At 34.3% G+C, this 20,392-nt stretch overlaps 2 protein-coding genes and 1 long non-coding RNA gene across 4 annotated transcripts in view; 1 reads left to right on the top strand and 2 right to left on the bottom strand.

Moving 5' to 3' along the window:
• LOC136038352 (gamma-crystallin-2-like) overlaps positions 1 to 3,812 on the bottom strand; it is a 41,912-nt gene extending 38,100 nt beyond the window's left edge. The window contains exon 1 of the mRNA XM_065721424.1: positions 3,590 to 3,812. Within this exon, the coding sequence (XP_065577496.1) occupies positions 3,590 to 3,780 (191 nt within the window). The 5' untranslated portion in view covers positions 3,781 to 3,812. The remainder of the gene's footprint in view (positions 1 to 3,589) is intronic.
• Positions 3,813 to 4,811: 999 nt separating this feature from the next.
• LOC136038505 (uncharacterized) overlaps positions 4,812 to 20,392 on the bottom strand; it is a 110,173-nt gene continuing 94,592 nt past the window's right edge. The window contains exon 3 of the long non-coding RNA XR_010620229.1: positions 4,812 to 4,946. This is a non-coding gene — a long non-coding RNA (uncharacterized LOC136038505). The remainder of the gene's footprint in view (positions 4,947 to 20,392) is intronic.
• The window catches only part of LOC136038501 (rho guanine nucleotide exchange factor 17-like), a 229,961-nt gene continuing 226,124 nt past the window's right edge, over positions 16,556 to 20,392 (top strand). Inside the window, exon 1 of one of the 2 annotated variants that reach the window (XM_065721586.1) lies at positions 16,556 to 16,676. The gene's annotated coding sequence lies outside the window, so the exon portion shown is untranslated. Of the gene's footprint in view, positions 16,681 to 20,392 lie in introns of both variants that reach the window. The other variant, XM_065721585.1, reaches the window with a different exon arrangement.

The raw sequence follows: 20,392 nt of genomic DNA, 5'->3' as shown, positions 1-20,392 counted from the left end.
TATATTCCCTGTGTCCCGGTCGTCATTTTTGTCACGGTGCTTTGTTGATGGTGATTGCTAATCGAATATTCCTTGTGTCCCGGTCGCTTTCTCTTTGAGTGTCCCGGTCGTCATTTATATTCCCTATGTCCCGATGTCCCGGTCTGTAATTTCGTCAGTCAACAAACATGACGTCAGTCGACACACAAACATGACTTCACTTGACAGACACACAGACAACTTATTATATATATATATATATATATATATATATATATATATATATATATATATATATATATATATATATATATATATATGTATATATATATATATATATATATATATATATATATATATATATATATAGATAAAGGAACGCCTCTGATTCTTACCCGATTACCATTATTTATCTAAATTATAAAATAAACATTTCAAATACTCCTCTTTCAAAAAAGAAAGAAAAAATGAAATGAAAGAACTTTTCAGCTTTTGAAGCTTAGAAAAAAAATCATACCCTAACAATACAGCCTGGCAGGTAAACAAACAAAATTAAATCTTATTTTGGCCGTTCAATCCCAGAAACATCAAAAATCAGACCTAAGAGAGAACCGATCTATACATTATGATGAGATAGTTCTTTACCACTTTTATTGTTGTCTCAACTGTCTACTCAAGTTTGCTCTTTACTTACAGTACTTCAACAAAACTGCAAGTAGTGTCACAAAACTTGTATATGTTTTTTTCGGGGCTGCAAAGATAAAAAGGATGTTTGAAGGAAGAGGGGGGATTAGATAGTGGAATCCCCCCTTTCAGAAAACCTCTGTTGTAATGAAATTTGAAAATGATATAAAAATTGATGGTTTGTTATTTGTAAATTTTAATTTTTGACAACAAAAAGTAAAGTTCTAGATTTGGTTCTAAGAATTTTAAATATAGGCCTACTCCTCGTGATACGTTTTATTTACAAAGTTGGAAGATTGTCAAGTCAAAAGTGAATTCCTTTTTCTCTATTCTCATTTGAAAAAATAATTTCGAGCTTTCTATGCGCAGACAAAAATTATATTCTCCAAATACAACCAAATCACTTGGATTAATTATATTAGATTTCGTAAATTTTTCTTATTTCTTCCTCCTTGGACAAAATTTTTGATTTCCTCCGTGGACGAAATTCCTCCTTGGATGTAAAATTTGAAGCATTAAACAGAAAGCTTTCACATTACTCAGAAATTCTCACTGTCACTTGTCTTCTAACCGTAGACAATTTGAGCGTTTTGTTGATATCAAGACATCACTACAGGTTCAATACATCAATACAATCAATACAGTCAATACACTGTATTGATATATGACACAATACAGTCAATACATCAATACAATCAATACAATTAATACAATCAATACAATCAATACAGGTTCAATACAGTAATGCTACTCTGTGTAAAATACAGAATCTTTCTGAAAGTCTTGACCTGTTTAGATCGTTTTTGCGGTCCAGTTATGCGTTTTTGCGGTCCTCAATACCTTGCTCTTTACACTAAGTATTTTTAGTAATTTCAAAAGAGGTATTTATTCTAATTAAACGGCCTTTGTGATTCTTAAGGAATTGGAACTAAATTCAAACTTTAGTGTAAAGAGCGAGGTATTGATGAGAGGCCAAACCCCCTAATATACATAATAAACACATACGGATACAGAAGTTTGTTACGCGAGTTAATTCGCAAGTTACGTATATTTATTACAAATAAATACGTTCGTAAATAAAATTAAAAGTTCTAGTGGCCTTCTTAAGTAGCCAAAAATTGGAGGGCAGCTAGGCCTCTACCTCTTTTTCTCAAAATTATCCGATCAAAACTCGAGAAAACCATTTAGCAAAAAAAAAAAAAAAATAATAATGTACAAATTTCGTTTTAATTATCAATGTGCGGTGAGCCGAAATCAAAACCTGCATTAATTCAAAAACGTTCAGAAATCAAATAAAAAAAGTTTTTTTTTCAACTGAAAGTAAGGAGCGATATTTAAACTTAAAACGAACAGAAATTATTCCATATAAGAAAAGGGGCTGTCCCCTCCTCAACGCCCCACTTTTCACACTAAGGAGGGGACAGCCCCTTTCATATATGAATTGAGGAGGGGACAACACCTTTCATATGCGGAATAATTTCTGTTTGCTTTAAGTTTTAATGTCGCTCTTTACTTTCAGTTAAAAAGACTTGTTTTTTTTTATTTAATATATCAAAGGAATTGGGTTTACGCTAAGCTGAAAAAAGAAACACTGAATAAAACCAGTTCTATAATGCGTCAATGAATGAACAAATATATTGTTCATTCATGTCATATTATGGTTAGGATAACAGAAAATAATTACTAACACCAATGAATTTAGGCTTGTTTCTTTTTAACTCAAAAAATGAGTTACTTTTTGAAGAATCCACCATTATTAGCAATGATCTAGGCATAAAGTAAGTAGTTCGAGAAGCTATTGAAATCAGACTTAAGATTAATAATAATATTTCCTTAAATAGGGATTTAGGAGAATATTCACTGAATGCTCTATACACAAATTTAATTAAACATGACCTTACGAAGTATTATAAAAAACCAACAGATATTAACGCAGAACCTGTCACAAATAGACCTTTGAGATCAGCAGCGAAAAAAGCTAGGCTGGCATTAAAAACGTGTTTTTAAATCATTTTTTTTCATTTCAATGGATTGCCTTGTTTCATCACAATTTATTTATCAGTCCTGGTTGAACTTCACTGAGATAAGGATGCCGGGACTGTTTTGAAAAACTGTTCATTTTATTTTGTTGATTTTATCCTCTTGTAAGTTGTTTTTTCTTATTTGTATTGCTGAGGACGGCCCTTGGACATAGGGCCGAAATATTCATTCTAATTTGTTTCCCATTGTCTTGAGAAATTCCCTATTGTTCTTCTTGTTTTTGGTGTTTATGAAGGAAAGGCAGTGTGGTCTTCGTCGTTATTTATTTCCATATTTTTCATTACTTTGTCTTCCTTTCTGTTAAGCCAGAAAATGTAGGTATTTTCCCCGCTATCTGAAACAATATTTTTAATTACTTATCAAATTTATGAAAAAGATCTTTTCTAGTTTGATTACAGGTTGTTTGGAAGTCATTTGGAGCTTTTTTACGTCTTTTTTCCATATACTTGAGCAACATCAGATTTCTTAAGGGTCTCGGAAAATTAAGCTTTAAAGAATTTCGTCTTTAAGCGTTGAAGGGTTTCGTCTAATATCCTTTTATTGCGGTGCTTTGGCCCTCTCAACATATCAAATTGAATACTATTTCTTTTCGGATAAATAACTAAATTTATAAATAAAAATAAATTTATAAATAAGAATATTATACAAATTATTAATAAATTATTCACATAAACTGACAAGCTTTTTCATTTATATGTATAAAGAAGCTTATAAAATGTACTGAATGTAAATTTATTTATAAAATGATAATTATTAATAAATAATTGTGTATTATAAGCAAAAAAAATTTATTAGTTATTTTAAAACAATTAATTGGATAAAAATTTAGTTTTGATTGAACAAAAATCAAAAGACTACAAAATTAAAAGGAGTGTAAATGACTTACATGCCATCCTCAACACATAAAGACGAAGCCTTGTTATTAAATCCCACAGAATTAAGATCATTTACATAGTTTTCAATTTTAAGTGAGTCACCCCATCCCTGGGTGCCTTCATATAAAATTATGGAATGACTTATTTGGGCTTTTTGACCCACCAAACTGAAAACAAGTAAAATAGCTAATTTAATCCACATTTTCTTATGCACTAGAAGTAAAAATGTTTGACCAGGTGTGGAAAATATATCTGGAACGTGATTTCGGAAAGAATAAACGATTTGCATTGTTCTAGAAAACCTTGACTTGTATTATTTATCATAGTAATAAAAATATGTGCTTACCTGTTTCATAAAAAATCCATTTATGTTAAGGAAAGACAATTGTCTGTCCAGCAATACTTGCGATTGCTGGGATACCTCTGAGGAAATATTTGTTTTAAGATGTATGTAGTGTAGCCCACGTGCACGGACAGTAACAAGAAAATTAAATTTCAATTAAATTATCGTTTTCAATTGAACTTCCCCATGAAAGCTTCAATTTGAGTGTTTTCAATTAAATATTGAATTAGTTTTGGGGAAGAGGGAGGGGGGTTGAAATTGAGTTCTAATACTTTCAAGAAATATTTGAAACATATTTATAAGGAATAAATTGATTTCAAGAAATATTTTTGGTCTATGGTTTTAATATTGTTAATGGGGAATATTGCCCCTCCAAGTGAATCTTTTTTAAGATAGTATAAAAATTACATTCTCATGCCTACTTGCATAGAGGTGGGAAAACTAAGGTGCACTCAAGCCTCAACGAATACTAAGGTTTGTTTTCAAATGACGTTTTACGGACGTGACCAAAATATATTCAACAAATGAAAAAAAGAATAACCTATTTTGTTTTCAATACAGCATTGAAATATGGGGCTTTTAATTGGCTGATTCATTCGGTGCTTCGCCCGTAAACGATAATTAGATGCGGGACTTTTTCCTAAAAAGCTATGATTATGCATACCGAGTAAGTTGAGCGTCGGAACTGACCAGTGTTGACATCAAGCGAGATGTCGATCATATGAATCATTGCGTCAGTTTCTTTCTACGCGTAATTAATTCTTATTTTTGTTTATTTCTACGCTTAATTAATCTACGCATAAAACTGGCATCAATCTATGAAATTTTATTATAAAAAAAGACTATAATAGTGAAAATATACAAAATCCTTTTCTAATACGTATTTTTAATTCTTCTTCTTTTCTTTCTTTTATCCTGGTCCTCCTTTCCTCGTTTCCTCTTCTTTTTCGTTTTCTTGATAATGGGTTGGTTATACTTCATGTAATGAATAGAATTAAACCGGTTACTTTTTTCATTTCGTACTCCTGAAAATAAAATTAGAATCAATCCTGTTTCATTCTCCTTTTTTTTTATCTAAGACTCCCTGCTTATTTGTAATCTAATTCATCTTTATTTCACTATTATTTCCTTCACTTCACTACCTATCTATCTTACCTCTTACTCGACATTCCATAGCTTACCACTTTCGTAATTCCCCACATACATAATTTATTTCTCCTTGTACGTTTTATCTGCCTTTTTGCTAAAACATTTTATTGTAACAAATTCCCGTTCATATGGTTCTCCATCCATCAATATACCATACAGCGATTTCAAAATTCCATTCTAGCTACCCACGGCAGCCAAGAGCTGCTCCCATTCATTCGGCCTATAATATATAACATTCAAATACAAATTTACAAAGTACATACATTTTTGTACCTTAAAATACTTTCACTTTTCTTAAAACACTTTAAAACACTTTTCACTGCATTTACATAAATAATAAAAAATAAAATATAACACCATTTTTTAAATACATCACATTTCAACACATTCTACTCTCGCTGGGCCTTGCGTTATGGGTAGCTACAATGATGCTCAAAAAATTTCCCTAAAATCAAATATTTCACAATCTAGGAGAATAGTATCCCCTCAACATATAAAATAAATTCCACTAATTTAAAATAAATTTCAAAGAATCATTAAAAAAATGACTTCAAATCTAAACTGTGTAATCTAAAATCTAAAAGTTCATACAAAATCCTATAATATACTCCTACATTCCCTAAAAACGTATTCCACCTTAAGCCCCATATAAAAATTCTAATCAAATATCGAACTCTAAATTTGGACCCTTCATATAAAGTTCAAAATATTTAACTTAAAATTTATATTTATTCAATAAATATATATTTCGTCTTTTTTTTTACCAAAACTAAAAACTTCCTTTTCTAATCTTATCCCTAAATCCTTACCACAACATTAAAAAAATAAAAATCATACACACGTAAAGTCTTAATCCTATAAACCTTTTTTTCCTTTTTCAACTCTGCTTTTTCAAAAATATACTTTTTCAACAATATCCTTTTTCAACAATATACTTTTTTTCAACTCTGCTTTTATTTTTTCCTTTTTCACAACACATCCCTACCCACCAAGGCACAAAAACTATTCCCCTCTACTTTTGACGAGACACTACCTCAATTTCCTTACACTTCATAATCCTTATCCTTTTTCAGTCTATTTCCACATGATTTATCACATCATAATCTTCTTTCTGAATTTCTTTACGTTTCCACTCTTAATGTCAAAAATGCGATATTATGTACACTATTGCCCTCGTATAAGCCTCATCATATACTTTTAGGTACATAGCTCTCTGTAAGTCAACTTCATCTTTTTTTACCTGTAACACTTGCTAATAACTTCCTCAGTCCTGCTATATTTGTTTCATGTTTTTCACATTCAAACTTTACGTGGCATTACATTCCTTTTTTTCTCGCATAGTTTACTTAGTCCATTATTACCACTCATGTTCATCTTTACTTTCGACTCTTTCGGGGTTACCAAATTATGCATAAAGAAAAACATGTGTTTTAATTTTCGGCGGCAACAGGCAACTTCCTATTAGTATGACACATTTGTCCACCTCTTCTTCACTATATCTACCATCTTCAATTATCTTTAGTCGGGGAAACTGTTTCTTTTTTTCATGTAATTCCTTAGGTCTTTTTTTGACAATTTTTCAATTTATCTCAAATGACATCCTGATTTTTCTATTTCATAAATTTCTTCGAATGCTTTATTATATTTCGGTGGATGTTTCTTTTCTTTCTTTTTATGTTTCATACCAAACTCTTGTTGGCGATTCTTTTTTCCTTATCATTTGTTCCAACATTGTCCTATTGAAAAGTTCTTTCATTTTATATTCCACATGTATGACATGAAGACCTCCATGATTTCTATTTTCTGTTTTCAATTTAGGTGGAAATTTTTCATTCCATGTGCACTGGTAAATTGCACTCACAGTTTGCCTTACATTGTTCTATTTCTCTTATTTCTAGTAGATTCTCGAAGTATTCCTCATTTGAATTTTTTCCTCCATTTATCTCTCTTTTTAGCTCATTAAAAAAAAACAAGTTTTTTTAAATGAAAGTAAGGAGCAACATTAAAACTTAAAAAGAACTAAAATTACTCCGTATATGAAAGGGGCTTTTCCTCCTCAACGCCCCGCTCTTTTCGCTAAAGTTTGACTCTTTCTCTTAACTCTATTTTTAAAACGGTAAGAAATTTTAGCGTAAAGAGCGGTCCGTTGAGGAGGAAAAGCCCCTTTCATATATGGAGTAATTTCTGATCATTTTAAGTTTTAATGTTGCTCCTTACTTTCCTCCTTACTTTCCTCCTTACTTTCAGCCGTCCTGGCCGAGTTGGTTAGTGCGCTGGATTCGGGATCCTTTGTCTGAGAGGACGCGGTTTCGAATCCCGGTGTACCCAATTCTTCAGTTGGGACGGGGGTCAGTGGCGTGACTCTGTAAGCTTAGCCAGAGTCGACCCAGCTCTAAATGGGTACCTGGAGAAATCTGGGGAAGGTAAACAGGAAGGGTGTGCGCAAGCACAGGATGGCTGGCCCCAAACCCCCCATTGCACTTCCTGGCTGAAGGGCCAAGAAACGGAGATCAGCACCGCCGGTAGGGACTGTAAAGTCTAATGCCGTATCCTTTACCTTTTTTTTTACCTTACTTTCATTTAAAAAACTTGTCCTTTTTTTATTTAATTTCTGGACGTTTATGAATTAATGCATGTTTTGATCTTGGCTCTCCGTACATAAATAATTAAAAAGAAACTTGCATATTAATTAATTGCAATTAATCGGAAGATTTTGAGAAAAGGAGCGAGGGAGGAGGCCTAGTTGCCCTCCAATTTTTTGATTACTTAAAAAAACAACTAGAAGTTTTAATTTTTTATAAACGTTTTCATTGGTAAAAAATATACGTAACTTACGAATTAATTTTCGTAACGAACTTATATATTCGTATGTTTTTATTGCGTGCATGAGGGGGTTTAACCCTCATCGATAATTCGCTCTTTACCCTAAAGCTTAAATTTTGTCCCAATTCCTTAAGAATGACCTCTGAATCACAAAAGCCGTAGAATAAATAGTTGAAATTACTAAAAATACTTTAGCGTAAGCTAAAGTATAAGCCCTTTTAGCGGGGGGCAAGACGGACCTTTTGTCATTGCTCGACTTGAGCGTCACCTTTTTATCACTTGTAGAGCTAGAAACAACGGCCATCTAGTGGCAAGTTTCGGAGCGAAGTCTGAGAGTTGAAGCCAATCTTGTCTTCGAGAAAAATATTTTTATTCGTTTTCACATTCTCGAAACCGGCTTTTGAGGTAAATGTTTTTCTTTTCTGGTGTTTCTAATGTTCTGTTTTATACTGTGGTAATTTTTCTTACAAATATGGAGGTCTAGGAGAGTGTGTGAGACATTATTTTTTTTCATTGCAGCGCCATCTTATGTTGTAATTTTTAACTATTCCGAAAAAGCAGGTTTAGGGTAAGATGGACCACAGAGACAGCGGGTAAGACGGACCGGTCCCTCTTGCCCCCTATCATCTGGGATCTTTTTCGAAGTTATTATTTATTTTGTGAATATTGTGTTGCATTTATTGTTCCCGCATGTCAATTAGATATATATTAAGCTGTCTCTCTTTTGCAGAATGGGAAAGTATACTAGGAAAACCACCCGCAGTCTCCACGACCAGGACTTACTGAGAGCAGCTGCTATGCGAGTTAATCTGGTTCGCCGCTTCGCAAAGTTTCGAAAGAGGTTGGTTTGCCACGAAGCACAGTGCGAAGAGCAGTTGCAAAACTCGACGCAGCAGAAGATCCCCAATCAGTGGAGTTGGCAACTACCTTCAACTTTAAAAGTGTGTTCTCAGCAAACGAAGAGATACTTCTGAAGGACTATATGATCACGGCACAGCACATGCATCATGGACTTACGAAAAAGGAAGCAGGTCAGCTTGCATATGAATATGCCCAGGCCAAAGGGAAGAATATGCCGAAGAACTGGACTGAAAATAAGTCTGCAGGAAAAGACTGGATGAATAGCTTTATGAGTCGTGTTGGGCTTTCCCTAAGGTCCTCCGAAGCGACAAGCCTTGCCAGAGCCACCAGCTTCAACAGGACGAATGTCAGCGAATTCTTCAATAATTTAGAAGAGCTGCTTATAAAGCACAAGTATCCGCCGAATAGAATATATAATCTTGACGAGACTGGAGTAACCACCGTTCACAAGACACCAAAGGTGGTTGCAGAAAAGGGATCAAAGCAAGTTGGACGCATTACTTCGGCTGAGCGAGGGACGCTGGTAACAGTCGTAGGGTGTATCAGTCGATAGCCCCTTTCTTTGTCTTTCCACGAGTGAACTGGCTTCAAAGTTTTCTCAATGGCACGCCCCCTGGAAGCACAGGAAAATGCCAGCCGTCTGGATGGATGACAGCCGAAATCTTCCCGGATATGATACGCCATCTGATCTCCCAAACCAGTTGCTCACTCACAAATCGACTTCTGCTGATTACGGATAACCATGATTCGCACGTCTCATTGAGCGTGGTTAATCTTTGCAGAGAAAACAGCATTGACGTCTTAACGCTTCCGCCACATTGCAGTCACAAGCTGCAGCCTCTTGATGTTGCTGTTTATGGGCCATTCAAGCGATACTACAATGAAGCAGCTAACTCGTGGATGATTTCGAACCCAAACAGGAGGATTACCATTTATGAAATCGGAATATTCGTTGGAATCGCTTTTCCAAAAGCTTTCGTCATGGAAAACGTACTAAGCGGGTTCCAAAAAACAGGAATATACCCTTTCAATAGGAATGTTTTCCAAGATCACGACTTTCTCAGCGCCTTTGTGACAGACCGACCAGCACCAGAGACGTCTCCCATGACAGGCCAGTCTGCAGTTCTATCAACCAGCCCTGGCGACGAGAGCTTGAATAACGACGTGCTGCCAACTACCAGTAGCTCAGTGATTTCCGCGACTATGCCTGTGACTCCAGAGTCGGCTCGTCCTCACCCTAAGGCGAGTTTCTATGCAAGAGACGGAAAAACGTCTAGGAAAAGAACAAAGTCCAAAATTCTGACGAACACACCTGAAAAAAACAGACTGGAAGAAGAATTTGAGTTGAAAAGAAAAAAATCAGAAAAGAAAGCTCAAAGAAAACGGCCTGAAAAGAGAAACCTCTCCAAACAGCCTGGGAACAGGGAAGACAGCTTCAATGAACATATCGCGCTGGATTATGAAAGTGATGACAGCTTGCATTTGGATGGGTCAGAGGAGGAGGAGTTTCTTGATGGAACCGAACCAAAAAGTGGGGATTTCTTGGTTGTGAAAGTGCCGACCAAGAAGAGCTTCAGGAATTTTGTGTGTGATTGTGAATCTGATGGTTTCCAAGTTCAGTTTTGGAAGCGATTAGCTCCATCGAGCAAATTCACGGCAACTGAAGAGATGAGCTTCGTGCAAAAAGAAGAGGTCATCATGAAGCTGCCAAAACCGACCCCTTCGGGCGGAACGACGAGACAGTCGGCTCAGTTCGTTTCTCACGTAGATTTGGCCTCGTACAGTGTTTAAATATAGTTATTTGCTAACATTTTACTTTTTTACTTACTACTAGTATTTTAAGTATTCGAAATAAAATTGTTTAGAGACAATCAATCTTTTTGAGCAATTGGGTCCGTCTTGCCCAAAGGGCTGGTCCGTCTTATCCTATGGGGTGGGCAAGATGGACCTTTTGACCGACTTCAGTTTTTTTTTATCTGGGCCCGGAAATACGGCTGATTTATGTGTGAAGAAGGTTTCTTTACGTAACTCAATGTTTTGGGGACAAGTTAGACACCTTTCGTCAGTCGTTGCTTGTTTCCAACCTCTTCCACAGACGAAAAACCAAAATGGGGTCCGTCTTACCCGACTCTCCCCTAACGAGGAGATAAACCCCTCATATGTGTAATAATTTTTGTTCGTTTTAAGTTTCAATCCTGCTCATTACTTTCAGTAGAAAAACTTTTCATATTTATTATTTCATTGTTTTTTCAAATAATGCTAGAAAATCCTGCGCCCCCTTCATTGAAATTCTCGTCCCCCATGAGATGTTCCTCCATGGAAATATTCTCTCACGTAACCCCCCCCACCAACTGTCCCCCTAAACCAAAAAAATCCCCCTGAAAACGTCTGTACGCTTCCCAGTAACCGTTACTATATGTAAACACAGGTCAAAGTTTGTAACTTGCGGCCCCTCCCATGGGGGCTGCGGGGGAGTAAGTTGTCCCTAAAGACATAGTTATTAGGCTTTTCGACTATGGTAAATAAAATGGCTATCTCAGAATTTTGATTCAGTGACTTTCGGAAAAAAATTAGCGTGGGAGGGGGCACTCCAATTCTTTTGGTCACTTAAAAAGGGCACTATAACTTTTAATTTCCGTTCGAATGAGCCCTCTAGCGACATTCTAGGACCACTCAGTTGATTCGATCACCCCTGGGAAAAAAAAAACCAACAAAGAACAAATAAACACCCGTGATCTGTGTTCTGGCAAAAAACTTCGAAATTCCACATTTTTGTAGATAGGAGCTTGAAACTTTAACAATAAAGTTCTCTGATACGCTGAATCTGATGGTGTGATTTTCGTTAAGATTGTATGACTTTTAAGGGTGTTTCCCCTATTTCTAAAATGAGGCAAATTTTCTCAGGCTCGTAACTTTTGATGGGTATAACTGATCTTGATGAAACTTATATTTATGTAAAATCAGCATTAAAATGCAATTCTTTTGATGTAACTATTGGTATCAAAATACTATTTTTTAGAGTTTCGGTTACTATTGAGCCGGGTCACTCCTTACTACAGTTCGCTACCATGAACTGTATGAAAAGACAGGAGAGAAACAAAATGAGACAAATAAAGTTGAAAAGAATATATTTTCAACATGATTCACTTTTCAGAAAATCAACACAAGAGAGAAAAAATAATCAAAAATCCAAAAAACAAAAAGAACAATACCATAATTAAGAGACTCCAACTTGAAAAGACTTAAATAGACCCCCCCCCCAAAAAAAAAAAGAAGAAAAAAACCCTTAAAAAACAAAAACCAAAAAAAGACAGCGGACAATCCCATGAATTAAAGCTATTTCTAATTTCATATTTAAACCAAGCCACGAGAAATACTGAACACAAGTCAAACACCTCTCATAACAAACATTTCTAACCAAGGCAAGATTCACCCCTCCCAGAGTAAAAAGAAAAAAGAAAAAAAAAACTTAATAAACATAAGTCATCATGGCATTAACAAATTTTTTAAAATTCTTTTGAAAGTTCCAAACGAGTGACATTCTTGAGCTGTCTCAGGTAGAGTATTCCAAACGAAATGACAAAATGCATTATGCATTGAAAAATAAGAAAACATTTGAAAAAAATAAACATTTGATTATACAAATGATATGAAATCTAAAACGTGTGAAATCTAACGTTACAGATGATCCACATTTTGAGAGTTAGCACGATTTGAACTTTAGTTTCTAAATTTAAAGCATTTGGGACACAAAAAGAAAATGTTTCTCCCCTGGACCAGTCTTGGTCTATTCACACTTGAAAACCGCAATATCTAAGGTTTTCCGATTGGGTTTAAAAATGATAAAGTTTTAAGGCAGTGCCATATTTTCGTTGGTACTAACAGATATATGAATAGAATGGGCTTATTATGCTGATTCCAAAATAAATATATCATCAAGTTTAGTTTTACATATCAAAGGCTACGAGCCTGAGAAAATTTGCCTGATTTGCAAAAATAATGAAAAATGTTATACAACAAGTTGTACAAGCTATAGAATGTTAATGAAAATCACACCATCATATTCAGTGTATCAAAAAACCCTAATGTAAAGGTTTGAAGCTCCTATTTACAAAAATTCGTCTGATCAAAATTTTGAAATAGCCATTTTGTTGAAAGGCCGAATAACTATACCTTTGAAGATAACGGAATCCCACCACAGCCCCTGGGGAAAGGTCTTTAAGTTATAGAATGTGTCCATTGTTACTGTATAGTATTTGTCATTGGAAAGTATCCTTACATTTTTTCATGGGGGGAGGGTGAATCTTATACTGGGGGAATTTTTCACGGGGAAAATTTTCATTGGAAGGGAAATTTTCAGGGTGTGCATTCTTCAGGGGAAATTTTACACTGGGGAATTTGCATGAATTGCTATATAAATTTTTTTTAATGTCTTGCTTTCTCTTAGTCGACTCAATTTTACGCGTGGAGATGCTAAGGGTAATTGTTTGTGGTATATTTTAACTAGGATTAAATTGTCTGTAGTATATATCCGTGAGGAGGAAGAATTCATCCCTGGGGATCCAGATTTCCAGGCATTATTTGAAAAACGATCAGGAATTAATTTAAAAAAACAATTTTTTTCAACTGAAAGTAAGGAACAGCATTAGAACTTAAAACGAATAAAAAATTTCAAATGTTGTCCCAATTCTTTAAGAACGACTCCTGAAACACATGGTTCATTTAATTAGAACAGTTAATTAGAACAAACACAAACATTAATTAGAACAAAACACAATTAATTAGAACAAAGAACAATTAATTAGAACAAACACATGGTTCATTTAATTAGAACAATTAATTAGAACAAACACAAACATTAATTAGAACAAAACACAATTAATTAGAACAAAGAACAATTAATTAGAACAAAGACATGGTTCATTTAATTAGAACAATTAATTAGAACAAACACAAACATTAATTAGAACAAAATACAATTAATTAGAACAAAGAACATTTAATTAGAACAAACACATGGTTCATTTAATTAGAACAATTAATTAGAACAAACACAAACATTAATTAGAACAAAACACAATTAATTAGAACAAAGAACATTTAATTAGAACAAACACATGGTTCATTTAATTAGAACAATTAATTAGAACAAACACAAACATTAATTAGAACAAAACACAATTAATTAGAACAAAGAACAATTAATTAGAACAAACACATGGTTCATTTAATTAGAACAATAAATTAGAACAAACACAAACATTAATCAGAACAAAACACAATTAATTAGAACAAAGAACATTTAATTAGAACAAACACATGGTTCATTTAATTAGAACAATGTGAAGCTTTTTAAAAAGTAATAAAAACCCTCGGCGTAAAGAGCAAGGTGTTGAGGAGGGGGCACCTCCTCATATAAACAGAAAATCTTTTTTCGTCTTCAGTTTTAATGTTGCTCTTTACTTTCAGTTGAATATTTTTTATTTAATAAACTCCAAAGACAACTGCACCCTCCAAGAAAACTACTTCTTTTTAAGCCGTTCGGTGCCATAATATTTTTTAGATTAGTCTTTACGATTTTATGCCCGCATTTATTTTTTCCTATTGAATCTTTGCTACTACCAAAACTTCACATGGGGGGTCTTTTTCACTATTAATAAAAAAATAATCAATTGAAAGTTAGGAGCAACATTAAAACTTAAAACGATCAGAAATTATTTCGTAAGTGATGGGGGCTACCCTCCCTTAATCCTTGCTCGCTACTCTAAAGTTTCTTGGCGCTTTAAAAATGCTTCTTATTCTAATTAATAGCTCTTGTGTTTTAGCATTTGTTCTTAAGAAATTTTGCTGAAAGGTGAAATTTTAGTGTCAAGACCAGGGGTTGAGGAAGGGGCAACCCCCTGCTCATAAAAGGAATAATTTACGTTTGTTTTAAGTTTTATTGTTGCTCCTTACTTTCAGTTGATGAAAACTTGTTTGTTTTTGTTTTAATTTTTTTTTTCAATTTTCCCAGGATATCCGTCTCCTCTATCCGTGAAAATTAACCCCCAGAAAATCCCTCACCCACGACAATTTTTTCCCGCAGAAAATTTCCCCGTGGAAAAATGTGTTAACGGTTGACGAATGTATAACTTACAGCCATCACCCCCGTATAAAATTTCTCTTGAAAAATTTCCCCTGGAAATTCTCCTGCCCATGAAAAATTCTCACCATAGGAAATCTCCCCCCGCAGAAGATTGTCTCCTAAAATTTTCACATGTTTCTCAGTAATAAATGCTATGTGCAGATAATGGGCAAATTGCATACATTACACATCTTTCCCCAGGGGGATAGGGGGGCCGTGCCATCCCTGAAAGTATAGTCATTGGAAATTTCAACTATTCTAAACCAAATGGCTATCTCAAACTTTTAATGGAATATCTTTAGGGAGAAAAGGATGTGGGATGAGGGCTAGTTTCCCTCCAGTATTTTAGTCACCTTAAAAAGGTACTAAAACTTTTTAATATTCGTTCATATATAAAAAAATTAGTTGCATGCATTTTTTTTTATGTTTTTTTGTAAAAAGAAGGTTTGCACATGACGTCATTATAAGTATATAAGGCTTTGTATATGACGTTAATATAAGATGACGTTACAGACCGGGACACCGGGTCACAAATGACGACCGGGACACAGGGAATATAAATGACGACAGGGACACTCAAAGAGTCATTACAAACCGGGACACCGGGACACAAATGACGACCGGGACACCGGAAATATAAATGACGACCGGACACTCAAAGAGAAATTACAGACCGGGACACAAATGGCGACCGGGACATAGGGAATATAAATGACGACCGGGACACAGGGAATATAAATGACGACAGGGACACAACTACAACGGGGACGCCGGGGGGGAGGGCAAAGGGGGATATAAATGACGACGGGGACATAAGGAATATTCGATTAGCAATCACCATCAACAAAGCTCCAGGGCAATCATTAGAAAAATGCGATGTTGATCTGAATACGGATTGTTTTTCCCATGGACAATTATATGTTGCATGTTCAAGAGTCGGTAAACCTGACGATCTATTACACACCTACAATGGCGCGTAACTAATATGGCACGTAACGACTTACGCGGGGGGGGATTGGGGGGGGTGGAGCGCCCCCACCAACTGGGTGTTGATGTGGTTGGAAGCGCCACTCCAGCCCCATAAAGTGCCAAACAATCCATTTTTATCTAAAGCTAATCATTTTGTTCCATTCAAGATTCTCATTCTCAACGATGTCGGAAAAGCAATTAATATCAAATCCTGTTTTAACTTTCCATCACTTATTTAACTAAATATTGTGTTACAATAAGGGGGCGAGATGAATGTTTCAAATTAGTTAAATAATTCTGTTTAAGTAATAAGTTATTTTACTTATATCCTAATCCCTTATACTTTTGTATTTTTTTCCAATGGTTGTTAAAAGCAAAATAATTATATAACTGATTTTTATATTGAAGTCGTATACATTTCGGTCTCTTTCGAAGTTCAGTCTATTTCTCCAAATTTCATATCAATATATAAATCGATTAACAAATTTACTATCAAACTAGCACGGTAATGCCACATCATTTTTTCGGAGATAATAATAATTCAATACACCCAAGTACAACTAATGTTTATTGATTCAAATTGAAAAGCGAACTTGTATAACGCATGGGAAATTTTACACTTTCATTCAATTCTTTTTTCCTGTTGGACAAAGTATGGCCTTCCCACATTCGAACCCTGGACAAAACCAAAGTTCCCGAACTGGCGTTAGTCCACAAGGCTAAGTTTAGCTCAGGTTCTCCTGTCCATTTCGTTTCCCTAGTTTCAAAGCCATCGGCATAGGAAAGCTGTGTAGATTCGAAGTTGTGTTTTTGGATATACACTTTTTTGGTGTGTAAGTAATATTTCTGAATGTATCGAATACACTTTTCTAAAATTATAGATAATTCGCTTTTCGCCATCTTAAAAAGTCGTTGAATTAGATGGATGAAATATTCAGCTATGAATTCAGAGTCGGAATTATTACCCAAGGGGGGGGGTATCTCAATAATCTTTAACCATTTTTTAAGTATCAAAAATTACATAGCAGTTGTTTCAACTTCAGCGAAACATTTTTTCCTCAATTTTGGTTTGAGCTTTCTTTTTATTTCGTTTTTGTCAGTTTATTCGAGGTTTTAAGAAACACTATTCCAATATTTTGAATTGTATTTTAAACTATGTTATAATTTTGTTTTCAAATTCAAATTAAATTTTCTTAGATGATTTAAAACCTTATCAGTCAGTATTTAGCAAAGGTTTGAGGCTCAAACAATTTTCTTTACAGCCCTAGTTCTTTCATAAATTCATTTCTGAAAGTAGCACATCTATAACAAATAGTTCTCCCAAGTTAACAAGCGGTCAGTGTACTTTGGACGGGGAAGGTTGGAAGTAGATACTTTAACGAAACCTTCCCAAGGTATAATCTAGGCTTTGGGTCTATTTCTGCAACTGACCATCACCTAAATCAATTCATATCAACTACTGATGCTGCTATACTTCTATAATTTTCAAACAGTTTGGGGTAACGAACTGTGGTAAGGAGCCACCCGGCTCAATAGTAACCAAAACTCTACAAAACAGAATTTTGATACCAATAGTTACATCAAAAGAATCGCATTTTAAAGCTTATTTTAAAGATATAAATTTCATCAAATTTAGTTCTACCCGTCAAAAGTTAAAAGCCTGAGAAAATTTGCCTCATTTTAGAAAATAGGGTGAAACACCCTCGGGAATTTTAACGAAAATCATACCATCAAATACAGCGTATCAGAGAACCCCACTGTAGAAGTTTCAAGCTTTTATCTACAATAATGTGGAATTTTGTATTTTTCTTCCAGAAGACAGATCACGGATGCGTGTTTATTTGTTGTTTTTTTCCAAGGGGTGATCGTATCGAACCAGTGGTCCTAGAATGTCGTGAGAAGACTCATTCTGACGGAAAATAAAAGCTGTGGTGTCCTTATTAATGACTAAGAAATCGGAGGGCACCTAAGCCCAGTCCCACGTTCATTTTTTCCCAAAGTCACGGATCAAAATTTTTAGATGTTCATTTTGTTCAGCATAGTCGAAAACCTAATAACTATGTCTTTGGGGACGACTTAATCCTCCGCAGCCCCAAGAGAGGGAAAGCAAGTTACAAACTTTGACCATAATTTACATATAGTAATAGTTATCAGGAACTGTGCAGACGTTTTCAGCGGGACTTTTCAACGTTGGGGCGGGGTGGATTGGGGAGAAGATGTTACGTGGAAGAATCTTTCCATTCCACGGAGGAATTTATCATAAGGGAAGAGAATTTTCATACAGAGGGGCAGTATTTTCTAGCATTATTTAGAAAAAAACAATGAGAAAATAAATAATTTTTTTGCAACTGGAAGTAATGAGCAGCACTAAAACTTAAAACGAACATAAAGTATTAAGTATATTATAATAAGTATTAAGTATAATGACTAATAAAAACGTTGGTAAAAAAAAAATAAAAGTTCTAGTTGGATTTTTAAGTAGTCAAAAATTGGAGGGCAACTAGGCCACCTCCCTCACCCATTTTTTTTTTATCAAAATAGTCCAATCAAAACTATTAGAAAGCCATTTAGCAAAAAAAAGTTAATATGCAAATTTTGTTTAATTATTCATGTCCGGTGAGCCAAAATAATTACATGCATTAATTCAAAAACGCACAAAAATTAAATAAAAAAGCAAGTTTTTAGAAGTGTAAGTAAGGAGCGACATTACAACTTAAAACGAACAGAAATTACTCCGTATATGAAAGGGGTTGTCACCTCCTCAACGCTCCACTCTTTACGCTAAAGTTTTTTATTGTTTCAAAAAGTGGAGTTGTGACAAAGAGTCAAGCTTTACCGTAAAGAGCCAGGCGTTGAGGAGGGGACAACCCGCAGTTACAAAATTCTGTTTTTTTTTATTTAATCAAGAGAAAAGCCCGTCCTCTTTTGTTTTACCCTGACCTCTTTTTAAGCAAGATTTTGCAATAACTTTTATTGAAATCCAAGTTTTGATTAATTCTAATTCTACTCGACAACTCATATAGTCGTTGTCATTGTCAACTCATATAGTCATTGTCATTGTCAACTCATACAGTCATTATCATTATTAACTCTTATAGTCATAGTCATGTATAGTCATTGGCCATCGTAGTCTTTATTTCCTATTAAACCTCACGCAGTGAAGCTTTTTCTCTTGTCGCTTTTTCATATTCTGTGTTCTTAAACAAAACCAAAAATGCTGTATATAATTTATCCTAAGAATAGGATGTCAGTAATTCAGCCAAAGAATCTGCCAATTTTCAGAAATAGTGATTAGAAAATTAGTAATTAGAAAATAATAGTAATTAGTAATTAGAATAAGTAATTAGAAATAGTAATAGAAAAGGGCTGCCGCGGCTAAAGACAAGAAACTTCTCCCAAATTCCAAGAAAAGAATTAGTTTTTTTATGCATCAAGTGATTAGTAGGAAATGATGCTTGACATTCGTGGCGAATAAAAGGGTCTTCCCCCAAAGGTATCGAGTGCATTTAGCAGAGAGGTCTCTGGAAAGTCTTCTAACTTTACCTTTTTTTAAGCCCTCTTATGTTATAAATATGAAGACGTTTAAATTTGTTCTCTAAGATTGTTTCTTATGATAGGCAACTATTCAAAACAATATCTTTTCTTATTTCTTTGATGTTTTTGTTAAATAGCCATAAGGGATGAAAAATATATTTAAATACTGTTATGGGGATTTTCGACTCGGAAGCCTATAAGATATTTCTGAAACCATTTCTAAGGTACCTGAGCCAAACTTAATTTTCTTTAAATGAAATATATTTTTTGAAATAGATTATTTGTTATATTAATGCCGACATAATGGCAAAAGGCTGTTAGGGTTATAAAATTTTGGAGATATTACGGTACTTGTGTATTATTCAGAACATACTCAATAAGTGAAGTTAGGTTCTTTCGTGAATCAATCTACGATGCAGGTATTTAATAATTAAATATTTTATATATAGAGGTGGTTAGGTTAGGCTAAGTTAGGTATTTGATACAATGCACCCCACCCCCCTAAAGTGCAAATATATAGCCCAAAATTTTGATAAAGCTAATGAAATAAAACAAAATATGATGAAAATATAATACTTTATTAGGAAAATTGTAAAATCACAGCTTAGAATTCTAACCTAACCTTTTGTCTTCAAGTTTTGTCTTTGTGGCTATGAAACCGGATTTTCTCATAAATTGTACCTGCATCGTAGTTTGTTTCACGAAAGAACCTAACCTCACTTATTGAGTGTATTCTGAATAATACACAAGTTCCGATATTACTTTTATCACTCCTAGTTGGGTGTCGCTAAAAAGTCCACTTAATGCTACACTATTTCAGAGGCCTTTCTAATAGCCTCTTTGTCCATAGCCTCAGTGAAACAAACAGTTAATTAAAAAAAATATTATTTTTCTCATTCTACTTTTTCTACTCTTTTTACTCTTTATATTTTCTGTGTTTTCTTTCTTAACACGTTTTCTTCCTTCTACTGATCTAATATTTCATAAAAAAGAATGAAGGAAGTTTTGGTG

Source organism: Artemia franciscana, chromosome 18 (genome assembly GCF_032884065.1).
Source record: "Artemia franciscana chromosome 18, ASM3288406v1, whole genome shotgun sequence".
Taxonomy (NCBI): Eukaryota; Metazoa; Arthropoda; class Branchiopoda; order Anostraca; family Artemiidae; genus Artemia; species Artemia franciscana.
This window is presented reverse-complemented; position numbering and strand designations above follow the sequence as displayed.